Source organism: Salmo trutta, chromosome 28, assembly GCF_901001165.1.
Source record: "Salmo trutta chromosome 28, fSalTru1.1, whole genome shotgun sequence".
Lineage (NCBI taxonomy): Eukaryota > Metazoa > Chordata > Actinopteri > Salmoniformes > Salmonidae > Salmo > Salmo trutta.
In genome coordinates, this window is record NC_042984.1 from 39,635,441 (window position 1) to 39,657,301 (window position 21,861).

Below are 21,861 nucleotides of genomic sequence, written 5' to 3' on the forward strand. Positions count from 1 at the left end.
TCTCTCCAGTAGCGCTCACATCAAGAGCTCAGGGCATGCCCATCATGCATTTGTAGTCTGCCTGTGTGCTGCTATAGTCCCTTGCTTAAGCTACTGTCATGTAGTTCGCAAAATATTCTCAGAAAGAAACTGATAAAACACACAGGTGCAAAATCAAGGTGACTTACAGAGATGTAGACCAAGAGCAAGAGAGGGAGTGGGGTGATGTAGTGTCCACAACTAAATAATCATTGTGGAAGGCATGATAGTGTACTTACTTCATGCATATGCTAAAGAAAGGAACGAGGTGGGTAGCTAACTAAGTGTGTCATTGTAGCAAAGTATTTATAAACAAAAAATCTGATCTCTTGAAAGTTTCCTTCATTATTGTTCTATTATCTATATGACAGGCCATAATTGGCCCAATAGGCCTGGCTTTCCGTTTTGATTGCATTATTTTGCCACTAGGCCTACCCATATATATATATATATATATATATATATACAGTACCAGTCAAAAGTTTGGACACACCTACTCATTCAAGGGTTTTTCTATATTTTTACTATTTTCTACATTGGAGAATAATAGTGAAGACATCAAAACTATGAAATAACACATATGGAATCATGTTGGAACCAAAGAAGTGTTAAACAAATAAAAATATGTTTTATATTTGAGATTCTTCAAAGTAGCCACCCTTTGCCTTGATGACAGCGTTTTGGTCTCTGCAGTCACTCCGCAGTTATTGACTCTCCCCAACAACATCCTTTTCCTGGCTGCTATTTCCTCCAACATCACTTCAAGCTCTTGTTTGCTGAAGTTTTTATTGCGCTTTCCTTGGTTATCCATTTTTGTTTTTTGATATAGCTAGTCTGATGGCTATAATGTGAGAAATTACTTTTATTTTTGTGTATAAAGGGTTCTCGATGTAGAAAATAGACAAAATAAAGAAAAACCCTCGAAAAAAAACCCTTGAATGAAAAAACTGCATAATCTCCCAGCGAGGCAAGAGTGGTCAGAAGGGTGTTCAGCATCCCCAGTTGCTCTGTGAGCACGGAGAGGATATTTATTCCTCGCTGCTTGCCTACTCTCCAGTCACCATCACATGAGGCTGAAGCCACAGTCTTTTCTAAAAACTAATTCAAAGGCATTGTAGACTGAGCCTAATAAGCCATTTTTCATTTAATTTGGATTTAATTCTAAGTAAGTCGCATCCGAAATGCACAGTTTATAGACTATAACGATTTAATACAACTAAATGTTGTTAAAATTCTGATCGCTTAATGTCCCTGACTCCATACAAGCCTAGTGTGTTACACTCAGAAATGATTCACAATGTATTTATTTTGTAGGCTATAGCCTTGAAATAATATAAATAATCGTTGCAACGAAATAATATAGCCTAAATAATGATTTTATGTTCCTTCTTAGGCTCCCTGTCTGGCTCCTGACCTAATTAGTGTTTATATGGTGTTTAAAATGACATGTAGCCGATTTGAAACGATGTTAGCTTCTTACATTCACCTTTTCATGTTTATTAAAATATTTTTCACTCAAATCATATGGTTTGATTTCAAAACCTCAAAACCAAATGGTAGGTCCAAGTAGTCACAAAAATAGATGGATGTTGTTACAATTGGGATTGAAACAACGTGAATGAATGAATGAATGGACAGAATTTGGAAAGGCAGTTTTTTTTCTTCTGTGAGTGCTGAGCGGTTTTTAGTGGAGCAGTTGGAAAGGACGTGAGCGCTGGAGCAGTGAGCAAGCGCCGCTCTATGAGCGATGAGCGGGATACGCGACGGCTCAACTCTGCTCAAATACTCTGCTCCGAATTGACATGATTGGTTGACGGTAGGTGGGGGCGGTAGCCGATGTCCTGTATAAATACAAACTCACTTCCTTAACAAGTTCCTTCGCTATAGCTCTGGTCTTCTCCTTTTAGCGCAAGAAGTATGAAAGCTCTGGAGGCCACTTCAGACGGCGGATTGACCAAGCAGAGCCAATAACTAGGCTTTGCACGTTCGCTGTCACGCAGCAGTGACAGAGAGGAAAAAAGGTTCGTGACAGGCATGCTTGCAGATTTGCAGAAAATAAAACTCCTTCTCTAGCTCAAACGGTAAAAATATTTACCTTTTTATCTTCCTGCGCAATTTCACGTGCATTTGATAGAATTTCACAATGTCGCCGGCAGTTTTAAAATTCAGCCCTGGCATTTCAGCCCCCCCCCCTTTTCAGGGTAAAATTTCAGCTGAACTTTGAGAGGACTGTTGCCTAACTACTTTTAAAAAGCGTGTTTCTCTCGAAGATCTACAAAACTAAAGTAATTACCCGGGTTAGACTGAAAGATATAAATACATTTTGTCAAACCTGAGAGGCTCTCCATGCTCATTAGTTGCTTATTCAACATATTTTCTGCCACTTCACTCAATCCAGTTTTAAAAGTATCCCCTTCCTAGCTGTTTTACTAAAACCAACCTGAAATGTTCCCTTGGCCAAATATTCCCAGATTGTCATAAAACAGCCATACACGTGGTCTCGTTTCTGCATCTCCAAATTTTGCGCGAGGTAGAGGAGTATGCGCTTAAATTAGCTCATTCGGTGCAGCGGGTGTAGCGCTGCTGGAGCTCACCTAAACGTTGCTCCCAGGAGCTCCGCTTCTTCTCACAACGGTGGTAGGTGCTCGTTTAGTAAAGTTAGATCAAAGCTGAATTAATGTCTTAGATCAGATAAGGATTCATTAGTATTCTACATAACACATTCCAATATAATAGCATAGTATAACGTTATTATTACACCAAAAACACCACCTTATTTATTTCTTGTGAGATTTTTGGATGGTTAGCTGAGTAATCAAGCCCCGACGATAGTGGATATCCATAAGGCTAGTTAATTATGTGACCCCAACTAGCCTTGCTAGCTGTGGCCCTAAAGTACAGGACAACAATAGCGCTGTGCTCCGAGCTGCGACAACAACAGCGCTGCGCTCTGAGCTTCGACACTTGACTCGAGCCAAGGGACTTCGGTCAGTCAGTCGATTAGACCGCACTCCACCGACCGTACGCACCTGCGACAGGTAGGCTTGAACTCCGTTTTAACATTTACTGCAGGTAGGTTGAGAATGTACACAAATGTACTGTAAAATGTAGCCTTTTATGTATTTCTGGTTGGTGGTGACTGCAGGTCTGGTCCTTGCCATTCTGCCGCCATAGGGGAGACCAAAAAATGTCGCCCCCGCAAAATTAGAATAGTCCCAGTCCCAATGAGTTTGAAAAGACATCTAAAATAGTATTTTCCAGACATTGAAGTTAGGTTCAGTTTAAATTCTGAATGAAAGGTGAAAATGTATTTTCCATATGTTTAAAATGTTTCATATGTTCCATATTGTCCATGTTTTTCATATATTTTCCATATGTTCCAGATGTACCTATTTTCCAGGACATTGAAAAATAAGTATTTTCCGGACGTTGAAATCAGGTTAATTTTTGGTTGTGAATGAAAGTTTAAAATACTTATTTTCCGAATGTTGAAAATATGTATTTTACAGATGTTGAAAATATGTATTTTCCGAATGTTGAAATCAGGATCATTTTTGGTTCTGAATGAAAGTTGAAAATAAGTCATTTAAAGACGTCTATGTTTGTGCCAAATCAAGGCTGGTCTAGACCGGATAAAATATGAACCAAACATAGAAGCCTATGATTGGTTCAGATTTGGTCCGGACCGAACCAAAAATCCATGGATGTTGAAATCAAGGCCGGTCTGGACCACAAAATCTGAACCAAACATAGAAGTCTATGATTGGTTCAGATTTGGTCTGAACCCGATCCAAATCCAATGTCCGTGAATGTGGAAATCAAGGCCGGTTCGGAACTGCACCAAAAAAAAACACCCAAAAGGCTTTGATGTCGGTCGGTGCTTACTGAGGAGTAGCCTACAGTGTTGTCTGAAATTATATTTTATGAATGCCCATCTATGTGGTAAGCCTACTGTTTGTAAAACACAAAAAGACGACGGATCGTGCTTACTGGGGTGTAGCCTACCATGTCAGCCCACAATGGAATTGTATGAATGCCCATCCATGTGGTAGGCGCACCGTTTGTAAAACGGCTTTATTAGTCCTGATTCTTGTGACAAATCAACTTGGCTATTTACGCTCTGAATATCAGCTACCAAACTTTATCAGGAGTTATCGTGAGCCTATTTGCAATGTGTTTACACAGCGGGAAATGCAGAAGTATTTTCTTTTTCGCTATGATCAGCTTGTCAATAATTGATGGATACAAACTTGAAACCACTGATCATGACAATGGGGTGAAACTCCTGCACAGCAGTTGTGATTGTCCATTCCATATTGTCCATTTTACTTTGACCTGTCCTGTTCTTAGGATATGTTGTTTGTTAACATGACAGCTCATTTTTTATTTGATTGAGTGCCATTTAGGTTAGGCCATTTGATCAGATAAGCCTGCATGATTACATTGTCATACATTTCATCTCCAGCCTGTAGGCTACAGAAAAGACCACATATTATTTCTACCATATCCTATATCTGCTACATTATTGATGTTCGATAATTTTTTTGACAGCGCTGCAGAGATGCATCTCTCCAACAGCACCCTGGAGAGGCGCGCTGGGAATGGACAAGCAAAAATATTTTGCGCCTTTGACAATGTTTGACACTGCTTATCAAAGGGGCGTCATCAGCGCACACCTAAAAAAGCTAAATGCCACTGGTTGAGAGAAATTGTCATTGTTTTGGCGCAGAATTAAGTGAGGTTTTTGGAGGTGCGTCTTGGTGAGTTTATCTCAGAAAATGCCGCCCTCGTCAACCTTCCGCCATAGGTGGCCGCCTAATCCTGCCTAATGACGGGGCCAGCCATGGGTGAATGTTTGAAATATGGTTTTATCAAGTTGGAAAATGTTCTCCAAATACTCGAAATAGCCTTGTAATCACTCGAGGAGTACAATGGTAAACCGTAATAGGCTAGTAGTTTATTTATGACCTTTGATACAGTGCATTCGGAAAGTTTTCAAACCCCTTGACTTTTCCCACATTTTGTTACGTTACAGCCTTATTCTAAAATGGATTAAATAAAACAATTTCCTCATCAATCTACACACAATACCCCATAATGACAAAGCGAAAACCGGTTTTGAAATTTTTTTTGCCAATTTTTTTTATAAATATCAGAAATACATGATTTCTATAAGTATTCAGACCCTTTGCTGTGAGACTCAACATTCAACTCAGGTGCATCCTGTTTCCATTGATCATCCTTGATGTTTCTACAACTTGATTAGAGTCCACCTGTGGTAAACTCAATTGATTGGACATGATTTGGAAAGGCACACACCTGTCTATATAAGGTCCCACAGTAGACAGCGCATGTCAGAGCAAAAACCAAGCCATGATGTCGAAGGAATTGTCCATAGAGCTATGAGACAGGATTGTGTCGAGGCACAGATGTGGGGAAGAGTACCAAAACATTTCTGCAGCTTTGAAGGTCCCCAAGAACACAATGGCCTCCATCATTCTTAAATGGAAGAAGTTTGGAACCACCAAGACTCTTCCTAGAGCTGGCCGCCCTGCAATACAGAGCAATTGTGGGAGAAGGGCCTTGGTCAGGTAGGTGACCAATAACCCGATGGTCACTCTGACAGAGCTCCGAAGTTTCTCTGTGGAGATGGGAGAACATTCCAGAAGAACAACCATCTCTGCAGGACTCCACCAATCAGGCCTTTATGGTAGTGGCCAGACGGAAGCCACTTCTCAGTGAAAGGCACACGACAGCCCGCTTGGAGTTTGCCAAAAGGCACCTAAAGGACTCTCAGACCCCGAGAAACAAGATTCTCTGGTCTGATGAAACCAAGATTGAACATTTTGGCCTGAATGCCAAGTGTCACATCTGTAGAAAACTTGGCACCATCCCTACGGTGAAGCATGGTGGTGGCAGCAGCATGCTGTGGGAATGTTTTTCAGTGGCAGGGACTGGGAGATTAGTCAGGATCAAGGGAAAGATGAATGGGGCAAAATACAGATCCTTGATGAAAACCTGCTCCAGAACGCTCAAGACCTCAGACTGGGGCGAAGGTTCGCCTTCCAACAGGACAACGACCCTAAGCACACAGCCAAGACAACGCAGGAGTGGCCTCGGGACAAGTCTTTAAATGTCCTTGAGTGGCCCAGCCAGAGCCCAGACTTGAACCCGATCTAACATCTCTGGAGAGACCTGAAAATAGCTGTGCAGCGACGCTCACCATCCAACCTGACAGAGCTTGAGAGGATGCTAATTTCTAAGAACATATTTTTGCTTTGTCATTATTGGATATTGTGTGTAGATTGATGAGGGGAGGGAAAAACTATGTAATCCATCTTAGAATAAGGCTGTAGCGTAACAAAATGTGGAAAAAGTCAAGGTGTCAGGCGGTGGTTAACTGGTGCAGTGAATCAGGCGCAGGAGAGCAGAAATGAGTGTACAAGGTATTTAATTCCACAACAGCACTAGTATACAGACAATACTCAAAGTGCGGAGAAATACCGGTCACTCGAAAATAACGGGCGTAAATACATAATCCGGCAAACATAACCAGCCGACAAGTACCGCCATGAACAAATTAATAAACGCGCACACTAACATGTGGGAAACAGAGGGTTAAATAATGAACAAGTAATTGGGGAATAGAAACCAGGTGTGTAGAAAACAAAGACAAAACAAATGGAAAATGAAAAGTGGATCGGTGATGGCTAAAAGACCGGTGACGTCGACCGCCGAACTCCGCCCGAACAAGGAGAGGGACCGACTTCGGCGGAAGTTGTGACACAAGGGGTCTGAATACTTCCCAAATCGACTGTATGTGTGTATTTTCTATGCTGACAGAATAGGTCTGCTGAACGTTTTCATAGTTTGACAACACCCTATTTGTAATTTGTGCTTGTATTTACACAGTGGTATAATTTGAGAATATAAGGCCTATAATAATCCCAAAGCCCTAATTAGAGGGTGATACACATGACTGTCGAAATAGATATCAACCTTCAAATGGGTTTCTAACTTTCCACACATCTACTGTAGCACATCACAATCTACTCTTGAGGACATATGGCTGTTTATTCAGTAGGCCTAAAGGTTAAACATTTCTTAAGACCATAGAAGGAACATTTCAAAACATTCAGACATTCTTGGCAAGTGACCGTGTGTGGGGGAGATTGAAATTGGTTTGAATAATGACCTAAGCAGTCCCGCACACATTTGTGGACATGGGAAAGTAACATTTGCCATGTAAAAGTGTCCACTGATATGTACTCTCCAAAACAACAAATATCCTTTGTTGTGCCTGCCTGCGCTGGGTTTCAAACCAGAACTACCAGTTTGTCAGGGTCAAGCTGGCATAGGGGGACCAGCAGCAGTCACACACTTCTGTGGGGTGCTATCATATCATGATGTTCCTATCGTGTCCTCTTTGTAATGACAGGTCTGTGAAGCACTGATGTAGGCTCCCCGGTGGGCGAGGAATGGACCAAGACCATGGCAAATTGTAATCCAGTGAGTGTTTCAGTCTGTAGTGTGCTGTGCTATATAGTCAATCAAGGATTGAATCCTATTTTTGCTACTGGTTGTTTACACTGCTGTGCTCTATCAGTCATCATTTTTTTCCTACTTGTCTTCTAGCTTAGATCACCGTCCTCCACCCTCAGTGAGGTCAACCTGGGACCCTCGGCAAACCCACAGTATGTACAGTATTAAGAGTAATGGGTTTCAGTGATTCGTAATTCCCCGTAGAACTGACATCTGGTAACCCTTTACCAACAGAATTGTGATCCTGATGCCTTCATTAACAAAACTATTTTCACCTCGATGTGACGCCATACATCAGCTGCAACCACGAACATACACTGCTGTACTTTGCTATTGAGACTTGGGGCTCTTTTCAATCCGCATGGTGGAAATTCAGTTTTACAGCGTGATTGAAATTTGAAGGCATTGTTCCCGCTTTAGCGGAGACTGTATTCGCGATAAACACCGCATGTGTCGGCTCAATCTGAAATGACCTTTACGCTTCAGCTTCACCCATTGAATGGAGCCCTTGACCGAACATGCTATTTCATGCATCATACCGGAGTCATGTTGCGAGACGGTTGTCTCTGCCATAACCTGTCGTGATACGTGTAATGTCAATCCGTATGACACAGATATCTGTATCATTATTCCTGTCTTGTTTCAGTGCCAAGCCCACTGACTTTGACTTCTTGGCTGTTATTGGAAAAGGGACCTATGGGAAGGTAAGACAGACTACACTGCTGTCTGTCTGATAAACGGCTGCATGCCTTCATCAATGATTAACTTTGTCTATGCAGGACTGTTAAGGTTACCTTGATGAAAAGGCCAAAACAAACCAATGAATGAGGATAAGGTTGTTGACAAATTGTACCCCGGATGAGTAGCCATTTTTAATTTGTCCAGTTAATTTGCAGTCCTTTTTCATTGCGTCTATGACTACTTTCTCTCTATGTTTTGTGTGACTGTTAATCAAATATGTTATTTGTGTGTACTTCATTGACCTTCGAGATTGATTTAAGATATGTTTATGATAAGAGTGTCATATTAGTGAAGTTTTGAGTAAACAAACAGAGATTTATCGGCAACCACCCCGCATCCAGGTCCTGCTCGCCAAGCTCAAAGCTGACAACAAATTCTATGCGGTCAAAGTTTTACAGAAGAAAGTCATCCTGAAGAAAAAGGAGGTTGGTCTATAAACTTTTAATTTAGTTATTCATTCTCCCAACCAACTCACATATAGGTTATTTATTTTCTGTGGTAAAGGTCCATTAAATTACACCAATAAAACCCTTTATGTCAGTATATATTCAACGTGTGTATGAATTTCACTGTGTAGCAGAACTGGTTTAGCCTAAGTCTGTCGTGTGTTTCTAAGAAAGATAACATCTAATCTAATCTGAAGTGTGTGCTGTCCTTTGTACTCTGACAGACTGATTATACAGCCCCCCCAGTCTCTATTGTGTGTTTCTTACAAAGTGTACATTCCCATAAACATTCCCATAATCAGAACAGTTTTTTCCCCTTGGTTTTGTATCACTTGATAGTTATAAGCAAGTCTTGGACTTTATTAGCTACTTACAGACACACGTTATAGCTGTCTGACAGACCTAGTCAGACGTGTGTAGACGGCTGCACTTGTGACTCAAAGCAGCATAAATAACACTGTGGACCTTTTAGGAAAGAGGTGTCTCGCTCTCTCCCCACTCTTTCTGTGTATTGTCTCTTGTCTCGCGCTTGGGGCTGAAGCAGTGGTGCTGACAGGGGCCTGTATTCGGCTGTGTCCTGCCCTCTGCCTCGTGTCCGCTGGTTCAATGCTGCTTTGTGTCCTCTAGCAAAAGAACATCATGGCAGAGAGGAACGTGCTGCTGAAGAGCCTGAAGCACCCTTTCCTGGTGGGCCTCCACTACTCCTTCCAGACCCCAGAGAAGCTCTACTTTGTCCTGGACTATGTCAACGGGGGAGAGGTAGCTAGCTAATGGCCCTGGGTTTCCTGAAAGGTTGCATATGATATGCAAACGGCAAAAGGAATGGACTGTAGCAATGTTCCTAATAAGTCATCCTTTATTTACAGTACCAGTCAACAGTTTTGACACACCTACTCATTCAAGGGTTCTTCATTATTTTTACGATGTTCTACATTGTAGAATAATAGTGAAGACATCAAAACTATGAAATAGCACATATGGAATCGTGTAGTAACCAAAAAATGTTAAACAAATCAAAATATATTTTAGATTCTTCAAAGTAGCCACCCTTTGCCTTGATGACAGCTTTGCACATGCTTGGCATTCTCTCAACCAGCTTCACCTGGAATGCTTTTCCAACATTCTTGAAGGAGTTCCCACATATGCTGAGCACTTGTTGGCTGCTTTTCCCACATTCTGCGGTTCAATTCATCCCAAACCATCTCAATTGGGTTGAGGTCGGGTGATTGTGGAGGCCAGGTCATCTGATGCAGCATTCCATCACTCTCCTTCTTGGTCAAATAGTCCTTACACAGACTGGAAATGTGTGTTGGGTCATTGTCCTGTTGAAAAACAGTTGATAGTCCCACTAAGCGTAATCCAGATGGGATGGTGTATTGCTGCAGAATGCTGTGGTAGCCAGGCTGGTTAAGTGTGCCTTGAATTCTAAATAAATCACAGACAGTGTCACCAGCAAAGCACCCCCACACCATCACACCTCCTCTTCCATGCTTCACGGTGGGAACCACATGTGCGGAGATCCTCCGTTCACCTACTCTGCGTCTCACAAAGACACGGCGGTTGGAACCAAAAATCGCAAATTTGGACTCATCAGACCAAAGGACAGATTGCCACCGGTCTAATGTCCATTGCTCGTGTTTCTTGGCCCAAGCAAGTCTCTTCTTCTTATTGGTGTCCTTCAGTAGTGGTTTCTTTGCTGCAATTCGACCATGAAGGCCTGATTCGCGCAGTCTCCTCTGAACAGTTGATGTTTAGATGTGTCTGTTACTTAAACACTGTGAAGCATTTATTTGGTTTGCAATCTGTGGTGCAGTTAACTCTAATGAACGTATCCTCTGCAGCAGAGGTAACTGTGGCGGTCCTGATGAGAGCCAGTTTCATCAAAGCGCTTGATGGTTTTTGAGACTGCACTTGAAGAAACCTTCAAAGTTCTTGACATTTTCCAGATTGACTGACCTTCATGTCTTAAAGTAATAATGGACTGTCATTTATCTTTGCTTATTTGAGATTTTCTTGCCATGAGATGGACTTGGTCTTTCACCAAATAGGGCTATCTTCGGTATACCACCCCTACCTTGTCACAACACAACTGATTGGCTCAAACGTGTTAAGAAGGAAATAAATTCCACAAATTAACTGTTAACAAGGCACACATGCTAATTGAAATGCATTCCAGGTGACTACCTCATGAAGCTGGTTGAGAGAATGCCAAGAGTGTGCAAAGCTGTAATCAAGGCAAAGGGTGGCTACTTTGAAGAATCTCAAATATAAAATATATTTTGATTTGTTTAACACTTATTTGCTTAATACATGGTTCCATATGTGTTATTTCCTAGTTTTGATGTGTTCTCTATTATTCTACAATGTAGAAAACAGTAAAAGTACAGAACAACCCTTGAATGAGTAGGTGTGTCAACTTTTGACTGGTACTGTATATTAAAGCTGGCAAGCTATGGACAGCACAGAAACAGCAGAGCAGTGTGTCATAGCCCTGGGCTTAGTCACACTTTACTCCCATTGAATCATCGGCTCAGTCCAAAGTCTCTGTCACAGTATTATGATGAGTTAATAATGTAGTGGTAGTAATGTGACACGCTTTGTCAGAGCCCAGGAGAATGACAGTTAAAACAACAAGACATAACTGTTTTCTTTCTACCTCTATCTCTAACCTCTTTTTTTCCCTCCCTCTCATTTTCTCTCGCTCTGTCTTGAAGATCTTCTTCCACCTGCAGAGGGAGCGGTGCTTCTTGGAGCCGAGGGCTCGGTTCTATGCTGCTGAGGTAGCCAGTGCCATCGGCTACCTTCACTCTCTCAACATCGTTTACAGGTCAGACAGTTTTGCAAAGACACATTCACGTAGAAGCAACACATTATTACGTACACTTTTGAGGGTCAGTGTAATCAAATATCTTTGTTTGTTTGTTTGTTCTTTTGTAGAGATCTGAAGCCAGAGAATATTCTCTTAGACTCTCAGGTAAGTGTTGACTCACAAGTGGATGTAATGTTATTGGATTGTTTTCAATGTCTCAACTCACTTCCTTCTCATCTTAGAGAAGATGGGTTCAAGATTTCGCAAAACACTATCATACGCAGGCCCGTAAGTTCCTGTAAGATTGATTGGGAAGGTGCTTAAAACGACGTGTGTTCCAGGGCCACGTGGTGCTTACGGACTTTGGGCTGTGTAAAGAGGGAGTGGAGCCGGAGACCACCACGTCCACTTTCTGTGGAACCCCTGAGGTGAGGGATAGCCCTGAGATTGTGTCTGTGCTCAATGATATGTTAAGGATAACATATGTCTAATGGTCACTTATAGCTGTATATATCCATCTGTCTATTTCTCTCTCTCTCTCTCTCTCTCTGTAGTATTTGGCCCCTGAGATTCTGCGTAAGGAGCCCTATGACCGCACTGTGGACTGGTGGTGTCTGGGAGCTGTGCTCTATGAGATGATCTATAGTCTTGTACGTTTTTGAATCTCAGCCACCCAATGCTTTTACTTGCGGCGCATAGTTAAATGTACTATAGAGGAACAATGGGTGAAGAGGAACAATGGAGATGCGCATGCTCATCCACGGAAGCTAAGAACGTTAACAACTTTCAAGTTAAGAACACTAATAACAACATGGAATAAAATGAAATGTATTCTACAAGATCAAATATCACTCCCTAAAAACACACCCTAAAAAACACAATCGTTGGATAGCTTTTTAAGAATTCACTGATAAATTGGTGCACATGGAAAACTAAAGGCATATAAATCAGAAATGACTTGGTAATAGGAAATACATTTATTTCCATGACACGATTAAAAAAGCAATTTTGGATTGACCAATGTAGATATTTTCAAATACATGCAACTTCAAAGTTTTATATCACAACATTTTTATTAGGAATCAAAGCAATCTTGAGGGAATCCTATTTGAGTCAGAAAATGGTATTCATATGGTAGGTAAGCTATACAAAACCTTGCAGAGAGCATATACAACTCACAATATCTTAGAAAAAATCAAAACTATTGGAACCAAGACTTAACTGATAACTGATATTGTCACAAGATGGAGGAAATGTTGGAACATAACTAACAGTTAAACGAAAAAATGCGCTTAATCCAGTATAAACTAATGTATGTCATTTATTATACATTTATTATACAAAATTCACATTCTACAGCACAAGGGAACAACAGCAGTCATGTCTTAAGTGTAAAATGAACAAAGACTCAATAATCCAGGCCTTCTGGGAATTTGATAAAGTCCAAAAGTTATGGGCAGAGTTAGAAAATTGGCTGTCAGAATTATTACGATGTAAATGTACTTTTAATCCGTCTGTCTACATATTACAAGACGTGGCATATGAGGGTGCAGTGAGGTACCCGATGGGTCGGACCATACTTTTCTCGTCAATCATCTTGAAAAAAATGTATACTTAAAAACTGGAAATCAACACAATGGAAAGGTAAAATGCTTTAGTATCTTAATTTTTAACGTGCGTGTGCGACGGTGAGAATCAAAATGGCGCAGTTTGAGGCCATGTGGCGGAGAGCGATGCGGGTGCTAGAGATGGAGGTGTGAGCTTGAGGGTCAGGGCAGGTGTGATGTATAGTCGTTTGTATGTGTATGTTTAGTATTTTTAAAGAAAAGTAGTACTAAAATAAAATCGTTTTTGAATCTTATATAGCTACTGTACTTAGCAATCTAAGGCCAATCCAAATATTATTTCCTTGTGCAGCAAATGTCCAAGACAATTATGTTACCAACTTCAGGAAATGTTTCTGGAGTAGCTGGTGGCTACAGTGTCTCTCCTCCGTTCTACTCCGTTTCTAGCCTCCTTTTTACAGCCGGGACATGTCTGAGCTGTATGATGGTATCCTGCACAAGCCTCTGCCTCTGCCCCCAGGGAAGTCAGACGCTGTCTGTAGTCTGCTCCAGAGCCTCCTGCAGAAGGACCAGCACTGCAGGCTGGGAGCCATCGACGACTTTGTGAGTGGCTGACTAGACCCTCACCATGGACCATGGGTTGCATCTGAAATGGCACCCTATACCCAATATAGTGCACTACTTCTGTGCCATTTCGGAAGCAACCCCATGCCTTTGCCGGTTACTGTGTTTCGCTAATGTTCACTCGGTTATACATCGCTTATATCTTGTATATGATTCTTGTTTTACTTTGCAGTTAGAAATCAAGAACCATGTGTTCTTCTCCCCGATTAACTGGGATGACCTGTACCACAAGCGGATCACTCCTCCGTACTACCCCAATGTGGTGAGTTGTTGGCACAGTCCATAACATTGGTAGACAATTAGAATCAGCCGCGGGCCAATTTTTGTTAGAGTGGATGGTCGGGGGGGGGGGGGCAGAACATAATCATTTGTACACTGCAAATTGACCACAACTAAGCCCAAAAAGAGATTGTATTTGAAAAGAACACTCATTTCATACCTTGATTACATTGAGACATGATCACATCTCTTTTTTTGTTGTTGGTGGGAATACATGGGAACAGATTTCCAAATTAATGATTTTTTGGGGATGATTTGCTGGAGATTTTACTGTCTTTTTTGACCAAAAACGAAGCCCCCCCCCACTTTTGAGGGCCAAAATAAATTGCCTGTTGCTTACCATATTCTCTAACCTTAACGGCTATATCTCTAAAACCTTCTCTCACTACCTTTTTTCCCTCGTTTTAACCTTCACACTGTCCGTCTCTTTTTTTTCTATCACTTTGCTCAATTCCCTAACATGTCCCCTCTCTCCTCCAGAAAGGGCCAGCGGACACGCAGCACATAGACCCAGAGTTCACCAGAGAGATGGTGCCTAACTCGGTGGGCCGCACCCCTGAGCTGAACGCCAGCACCAGCAGCAACAACGCCTTCAATGGCTTCTCCTACGTCTGTGGTGAAGAAGACAGCTTCCTCTAAGACAAGGAAGAAGACCCCTCACAGCACCACCACTGCCTGAGCTCGAGGTAGAAGTAGAAGTTACCCCTAACCACATATCTAGGATTCAATTCCTCAACCCCAAATCCTAACCTTAACCTCTAAGTCAGGAGGTGAAAAAGATATTTGGCCCTTGATCAGTTAGTGGCAACCTCGATCAACTTCATTGGCCACAGCCATAGAAGTGGAGCACATTGAACAGAATGCATTTTTGTGTAGGCTATGCACAGTGCATGACGCAGCAGGCACTAATGATATCTGTGAAACTCTAGTCGAAACCATATTTCTGCTCTTTAAGTGCTGTTTTTAATACAAACATGGTGGACCTTCCAAACATTTGTTATTTTAAATGAAATGTGATGATTGTCCAACAATACATTATTGATTTGAAAACATGCTGTTTCTGTTATCACTGACTTTGTGTAGATTAGATTAGAGGCTTGACTCTATTGTTGCATCTAGGCATGCTTAAAGGGATAGCTCACTCAAATTACAAATTTCCTTTCCCTGTCAGCAGTCTATAGAAAAGGTTTAACGGCAATTATAGATGATTTGAACATGCGTGGAAAATGTGCGTATCAGTACCATGACTTGAATGGGATTTGTGCCACAAATGCCACAAAGTCATGGTACCGATATAAGCAATCTATGGAAAAGGTATGACAGCAATCGATGCTTTGGTTTTATTTCCCTGGCACTGTTTCTAAATGTACAAAAGCTGAAGAACATCCGCACATACAGGTATTGTTTTTGCCAGTGCTTGGAGTTAAAGGGAAACTCGTGAAAAATGTAAACACTGCACACTGCTGTTCAACCCTTAGGTCTACATCAGGCATCCAATGTTTTAGCATTTGTGGAACAAATCCTGGTATCGATATTAGCACTTTTTGCACACAGGTTCAAGTCATGTATAAGTGACTTTGTTGAGCTTTACAATCAATTTGAGATACTTTCTCATGATTTGAACATGTGTGCAAAAAGTGCTAATATCGATACCAGGATTTGTTCCACAAATGCTAAAACATTGGATGCCTGATGTAGACCTAAGGGTTGAACGGCAGTGTGCAGTGTTTACATTTTTCACGAGGTTCAAGTCATGTATAAGTGACTTTGTTGAGCTTTACAATCAATTTGAGATACTTTCTCATGATTTGAACATGCCGAAAAAAATGCTAATATCGGTACAAGGACTTGGATGTGATTTGTTCCACAAATGCTAAAACCTTAGCATTTGGAAACATTTCCAGGGGAAATAAAACCAAAGCACAGATTGCTGTTATACCATAGACTGCTTACAGGGCAAGGAAATCAACGTGTTATTTTGTAATGTGGGTGAGCTATCCCTTTAACAGCAACATAAACCTACGCCATCTTCTTACAACTGTAAAAGTGCGTGCCATGGTGTTCTTAACCTTGTGGAACAAGCCATATGATTGTGTCAACACGACGGGTAACATTCGACTGTTGACTTATGCCAGCACCGTGTTAAAGGTGACTGATGCGCAATGATGTATGTGTACATAAAAAACGTTACAATAAATAACTATCCCTATGTTTACCGTGTCTTGCGTTGACAGATCTTCCATCTGACTGAAGTGTGAAACGAAAACTACCGTTATGAAGAAATAATTACTACAAACATATTTTCTCAAAACATATTACTTTCATCAAGCAAAACATACAAAGGTAGCGTTTAAAAAGGCTTTATGCAAATGTAACATTTCCAATATCAACAGATGTCAGATCAACTAAATGTGTTCCTAAAACTGAAAACAGTTTCTAAATCAATCAAAAACAAGACAAAAAGGCAAGACAGGGATCAGTTACTGACAGAGTACATGCTGAACGGCTCATCGCATTTATTTCACGCTGCTCGGAGGACATGCGTGTGTTTTTCCTGTTTTTGGGATGTATTGTGAGTGAGTGTGTTTGACAAAAAAAAAACTGAATGTGTTGCGCATTGTGTGTAAAGTGTGTGTCCATCCTATTTTTTTTTGGTGAGCGCGCTGGCTGAGAAGAAAGCCGATTTTTTATTTTTTTATTTTTTTTATTTTTTTATTTCACCTTTTTTTAACCAGGTAGGCAAGTTGAGAACAAGTTCTCATTTACAATTGCGACCTGGCCAAGATAAAGCAAAGCAGTTCGACAACATAAAAAACACAGAGTTACACATGGAGTAAAACAACATACAATCAATGATACAGTAGAAAAAAATAAGACTATATACAATGTGAGCAAATGATGTGAGATAAGGAAGGTAAAGGCAAAAAAGGCCATGGTGGCAGAGTAAATAAAGTATAGCAAGTAAAACACTGGAATGGTAGATTTGTTATTTGAAGAAAGTTCAAAGTTAAAATATAAATAATATGGTGCAAAGGAGCAAAAATAAATAAAATAAATAAATAAAGTAGGGGAAGAGGTAGTAGTTTGGGCTAAATTATAGATGGGCTATGTACAGATGCAGTGATCTGGGAGCTGCTCTGATAGCTGGTGCTTAAAGCTAGTGAGGGAGATAAGTGTTTCCAGTTTCAGAGATTTTTGTAGTTCGTTCCAGTCATTGGCAGCAGAGAACTGGAAGGAGAGACGACCAAAGGAGGAGTTGGCTTTAGGGGTGACCAGAGAGATATACCTGCTGGAGCGCGTGCTACAGGTGGGTGCTGCTATGGTGACCAGTGAGCGGAGATAAGGGGGGACTTTACCTAGCAGGGTCTTATAGATGACCTGGAGCCAATGTATTTGGCGACGATTATGAAGCGAAGGCCAGCCAACGAGAGCGTACAGGTCGCAGTGGTGGGTAGTATATGGGGCTTTGGTGACAAAACGGATGGCACTGTGATAGACTGCATCCAGCTTGTTGAGTAGGGTATTGGAGGCTATTTTGTAAATGACATCGCCGAAGTCGAGGATTGGTAGGATGGTCAGTTTTACGAGGGTAAGTTTGGCAGCATGAGTGAAGGATGCTTTGTTGCGAAATAGGAAGCCAATTCTAGATTTAACTTTGGATTGGAGATGATTGATGTGAGTCTGGAAGGAGAGTTTACAGTCTAACCAGACACCTAGGTATTTGTAGTTGTCCACAAATTCAGAACCGTCCAGAGAAGTGATGCTGGACAGGCGGGCAGGTGCAGGCAGTGATCGGTTGAAGAGCATGCATTTAGTTTTACTTGTATTTAGGAGCAGTTGGAGACCACGGAAGGAGAGTTGTATGGCCTTGAAGCTCGTCTGGAGGGTTGTTAACACAGTGTCCAAAGAAGGGCCAGAAGTATACAGAATGGTGTCGTCTGCATAGAGGTGGATCAGAGATTCACCAGCAGCAAGAGCGACATCATTGATGTATACAGAGAAAAGAGTTGGCCCAAGAATTGAACCCTGTGGTACCCCCATAGAGACTGCCAGAGGTCCGGACAGCAGGCCCTCCGATTTGACACACTGAACTCTATCAGAGAAGTAGTTGGTGAACCAGGCGACGCAATCGTTTGAGAAACCAAGGCTACTGAGTCTGCCGATGAGGATGTGGTGATTAACAGAGTCAAAAGCTTTGGCCAGGTCAATGAATATGGCAGCAAAGTATTGTTTCTTATCGATGGCGGTTACGATGTCATTTAGGACCTTGAGCGTGGCTGAGGTGCACCCATGACCAGCTCTGAAACCAGATTGCATAGCGGAGAGGGTGCGGTGGGATTCGAAATGGTCGGTAATCTGTTTGTTGACTTGGCTTTCGAAGACCTTAGAAAGGCAGGGTAGGATGGATATAGGTCTGTAGCAATTTGGGTCAAGAGTGTCACCTCCTTTGAAGAGGGGGATGACAGCAGCTGCTTTCCAATCTATGGGAATCTCAGACGACACGAAAGAGAGGTTGAACAGGCTAGTAATAGGGGTTGCAATAATTTCGGCAGATAATTTTAGAAAGAAAGGGTCCAGATTGTCAAGCCCAGCTGATTTGTAGGGGTCCAGATTTTGCAGCTCTTTCAGAACATCAGTTGAATGGATTTCGGAGAAGGAGAAATGGGGGAGGCTTGGGTGAGTAGCTGTGGGGGGTGCAGTGCTGTTGAATGCAGTAGGGGTAGTTAGGTGGAAAGCCTGGCCAGCCATAGAAAAATGCTTATTGAAATTCTCAATTATAGTGGGCTTATCGGTGGTGACAGAGTTTCCTATCCTCAGTGCAGTGGGCAGCTGGGAGGAGGTGTTCTTATTCTCCATGGACTTTACAATGTCCCAGAACTTTTTAGAGTTTGAGTTGCAGGAAGCAAATTTCTGTTTGAAAAAGCTAGCCTTGGCGTTTCTAACTGCCTGTGTGTATTTGTTTCTAACTTCCCTGAAAAGTTGCATATCGCGGGGGCAGTTCGATGCTAATGCAGAACGCCACAGGATATTTTTGTGTTGGTTAAGGGCAGTCAGGTCTGGGGAGAACCAAGGGCTATATCTGTTCCTGGTTCTAAATTTCTTGAAAGGGGCATGCTTATTTAAGATGGTGAGGAAGGCATTTTTTTAAATAACCAGGCATCCTCTACTGACGTGATGAGGTCAATATCCTTCCTGGATACCAGGGCCAGGTCGATTAGAAAGGCTTGCTCGTTGAAATGTTTCAGGGAGCGTTTGACAGTGATGAGTGGAGGTCGTTTGACCGCTGACCCATTACGGGTGCAGGCAATGAGGCAGTGATCGCTGAGATCTTGGTTGAAAACAGCAGAGGTGTATTTAGAGGGCACGTTGGTTAGGATGATATCCATGAGGGTGCCAGTGTTTGCTGCTTTGGGGTTGTACCTGTTGGGTTCATTAATAATTTGTGTGAGATTGAGGGCATCAAGCTTGGATTGTAGGATGGCTGGGGTGTTAAGCATGTCCCAGTTTAGGTCACCTAGTAGCATGAGCTCTGAAGATAGATGGGGGGCAATCAGTTCACATATGGTGTCCAGAGCACAGCTGGGGGCAGAGGGTGGTCTATAGCAGGCGGCAACGGTGAGAGACTTGTTTTTAGAGAGGTGGATTTTTAAAAGTAGAAGTTCAAATTGTTTGGGTACAGACCTGGATAGCAGGACAGAACTCTGCAGGCTATCTCTGCAGTAGATTGCAACACCGCCCCCTTTGGTCGTTCTATCTTGTCTGAAAACGTTGTAGTTCGGGATGAAGATTTCAGAGTTTTTGGTGGACTTCCTAAGCCAAGATTCAGACACAGCTAGGACATCCGGGTTGGCAGAGTGTGCTAAAGCAGTGAATAAAGCAAACTTAGGGAGGAGGCTTCTAATGTTAACATGCATGAAACCAAGGCTATTACGGTTACAGAAGTCATCAAAAGAGAGCGCCTGGGGAGTAGGAGTGGAGCCAGGCACTGCAGGGCCTGGATTCACCTCTACATCCCCAGAGGAGCAGAGAAGAATGAGTATGAGGGTACGACTGAAAGCTATAAGAATTGGTCGTCTGTGACGTCCAGAATAGAGAGAAAAAGGAGCAGGTTTCTGGGGGCGATAAAATAGCTTCAAGGTATAATGTACAGACAAAGGTATGGTGGGATGTGAGTACAGAGGAGGTAAACCTAGGCATTTAGTGATGATGAGAGAGATATTGTCTCTAGAAACATCATTGAAACCAGAAGATGTCATAGCATGTGTGGGTGGAGGAACTGAGAGGTTGGATAAAGTATAATGAGCAGGGCTAGAGGCTCTACAGTGAAATAAGCCAATAAACACTAACCAGAACAGCAATGGACAAGGCATATTGATGAGACGCCGACACCGATGAGCAGCGGGACCACTAAGATGGCCAGGAAGATGCCCAGTGCCACACCAGAGGGAGGAGGAAGGAATGCCCTGTGCACACTGAATGTAGTGGTCAGTGTATAGTAGCTGCAGAAACACAGAGACAGTAAATATCATCAGAAATATTACAAGATCAATGACAATCCAGTTTTAATGTTTACTATAGAATATGGCATATAAATAGCATACTATGAACATTTCTTATAGGTCTCACTCCACTGGATATGAAAATATTCCAGTACCGTATTCAACCTTCAGTTGATGTATTACAGAGTACAGCCTGGTAACTAAGTAAAGTAGGTACAAAGCAAGCAGGTACAAAGCAAGCAGAGGGATGAATGTATGAGATATTAATGAGGACAAGGATGATGTATCTGCATTTTATAAGTTGAAAACGTTGGACGAATATCCAATTCAAATGTGGGAAATTAGGAAAGATCCTCCCTCAGGATGCAGGCTATATGACTCTGCTTACAGTGCATGGGGGCCTCTAGTCTACAGTGCTGTGTCAACAAATTCCTATTGACCATTATTGATTGGTGATAAAGTATGAATTCAATTGAGTTGCTATAGAATGTGTACATATATTCCTGGTCCAGGCTGTGTTGGGGTTTGGTTTATTTTGCTGTTGGCTCAGCAGAGAGGTCCAGTTCTTGGGCTGGGAGACCCACTTGGCCTCCTGGCCCGACTGATGGTACTGGTAGTTATGCATGCCGTTCACTTCAAACATCACAAAGTCGCCACTCGCCTGCTCCACAAGCTCATTACCGTTCCAGCTGCAATGGAACAAAGTGGGTTTGATGTTGGCTCAGGATCAAAACCAAGCAGCCATGTTTACCTGCTCTAGAAAAGGCTGTGTGATGGGTTGGCTCTGGCACTGTTGCTCTGTGACGGAGTGCCATGCTTGTTCTAATGATCTTTGTGTGTGTGTGCGCCATGTAGTTATATCAAGGGTCTGTCTGAACTCCACTTCACACAGAGATGACAGGTTTTCTTACACTGAACGATGTATAGAGAAAAGGGTTGCAGAGAAAAGGGTTGCCAGGGTTACTCACAGCTCCATGGAGGGTATCCAGGGGGTATCGTGGTAGACCAGCAGGGGGCAGAAGTAGTCTGTGATGCTGTAGTAGGAGATATACAGGTCACTGGAGGCAGAGCTAGGCCTGAACAGGTGCAGAGGTTCATACATACTTCTTAGTGGAGGAGGGAAAGGTGGTGGAAGAGGAGGATAATGAATGAAATACTAGTGGTTATAACTGCACATGACATGACAAAAAAATATATTTACGGAAATAACCTTCTTATAACTCTATAATACCTTTCTTTGTGGAAGCCTTATGTTCCGCAAATTAAAAAGATAAAAAACCCACTTTGGCATCACAAGCATTTTTTGTTTATTTAACATTTCTATCAAGCGTGACAGT

General features: G+C 42.1%; 1 protein-coding gene across 3 annotated transcripts; it reads left to right on the forward strand.

The window, feature by feature from the left end:
• Positions 1-1,874: 1,874 nt before the first annotated feature.
• LOC115166213 (serine/threonine-protein kinase Sgk2) lies at positions 1,875-16,237 on the forward strand. 3 transcript variants are annotated; one of them, XM_029720009.1, is made up of 13 exons: positions 1,875-2,099; positions 7,457-7,527; positions 7,654-7,712; positions 8,207-8,264; positions 8,643-8,726; positions 9,375-9,506; positions 11,462-11,574; positions 11,685-11,721; positions 11,898-11,984; positions 12,111-12,206; positions 13,569-13,724; positions 13,918-14,007; positions 14,505-16,237. In XM_029720009.1, the coding sequence occupies exons 2-13, from the start codon at positions 7,510-7,512 to the stop codon at positions 14,661-14,663; spliced, it is 1,089 nt and encodes a 362-aa protein (XP_029575869.1). In that variant the 5' UTR covers positions 1,875-2,099; positions 7,457-7,509; the 3' UTR covers positions 14,664-16,237. The 3 variants fall into 3 exon arrangements, with proteins under 3 accessions (XP_029575869.1, XP_029575867.1, XP_029575868.1); XM_029720007.1 differs by having other exon boundaries at positions 1,875-2,039; XM_029720008.1 differs by lacking the exon at positions 1,875-2,099 and adding an exon at positions 2,219-3,056.
• Positions 16,238-21,861: the final 5,624 nt, after the last annotated feature.

Bases quoted from the DNA above. Each gene is read 5' to 3' on its own strand.
- LOC115166213 (XM_029720009.1), top strand. The intron at 11,575-11,684 runs GTCAGACAGTTT...GTTCTTTTGTAG, and splicing joins TCTCTCAACATCGTTTACAG to AGATCTGAAGCCAGAGAATA. The intron at 11,722-11,897 runs GTAAGTGTTGAC...CGTGTGTTCCAG, and splicing joins ATATTCTCTTAGACTCTCAG to GGCCACGTGGTGCTTACGGA.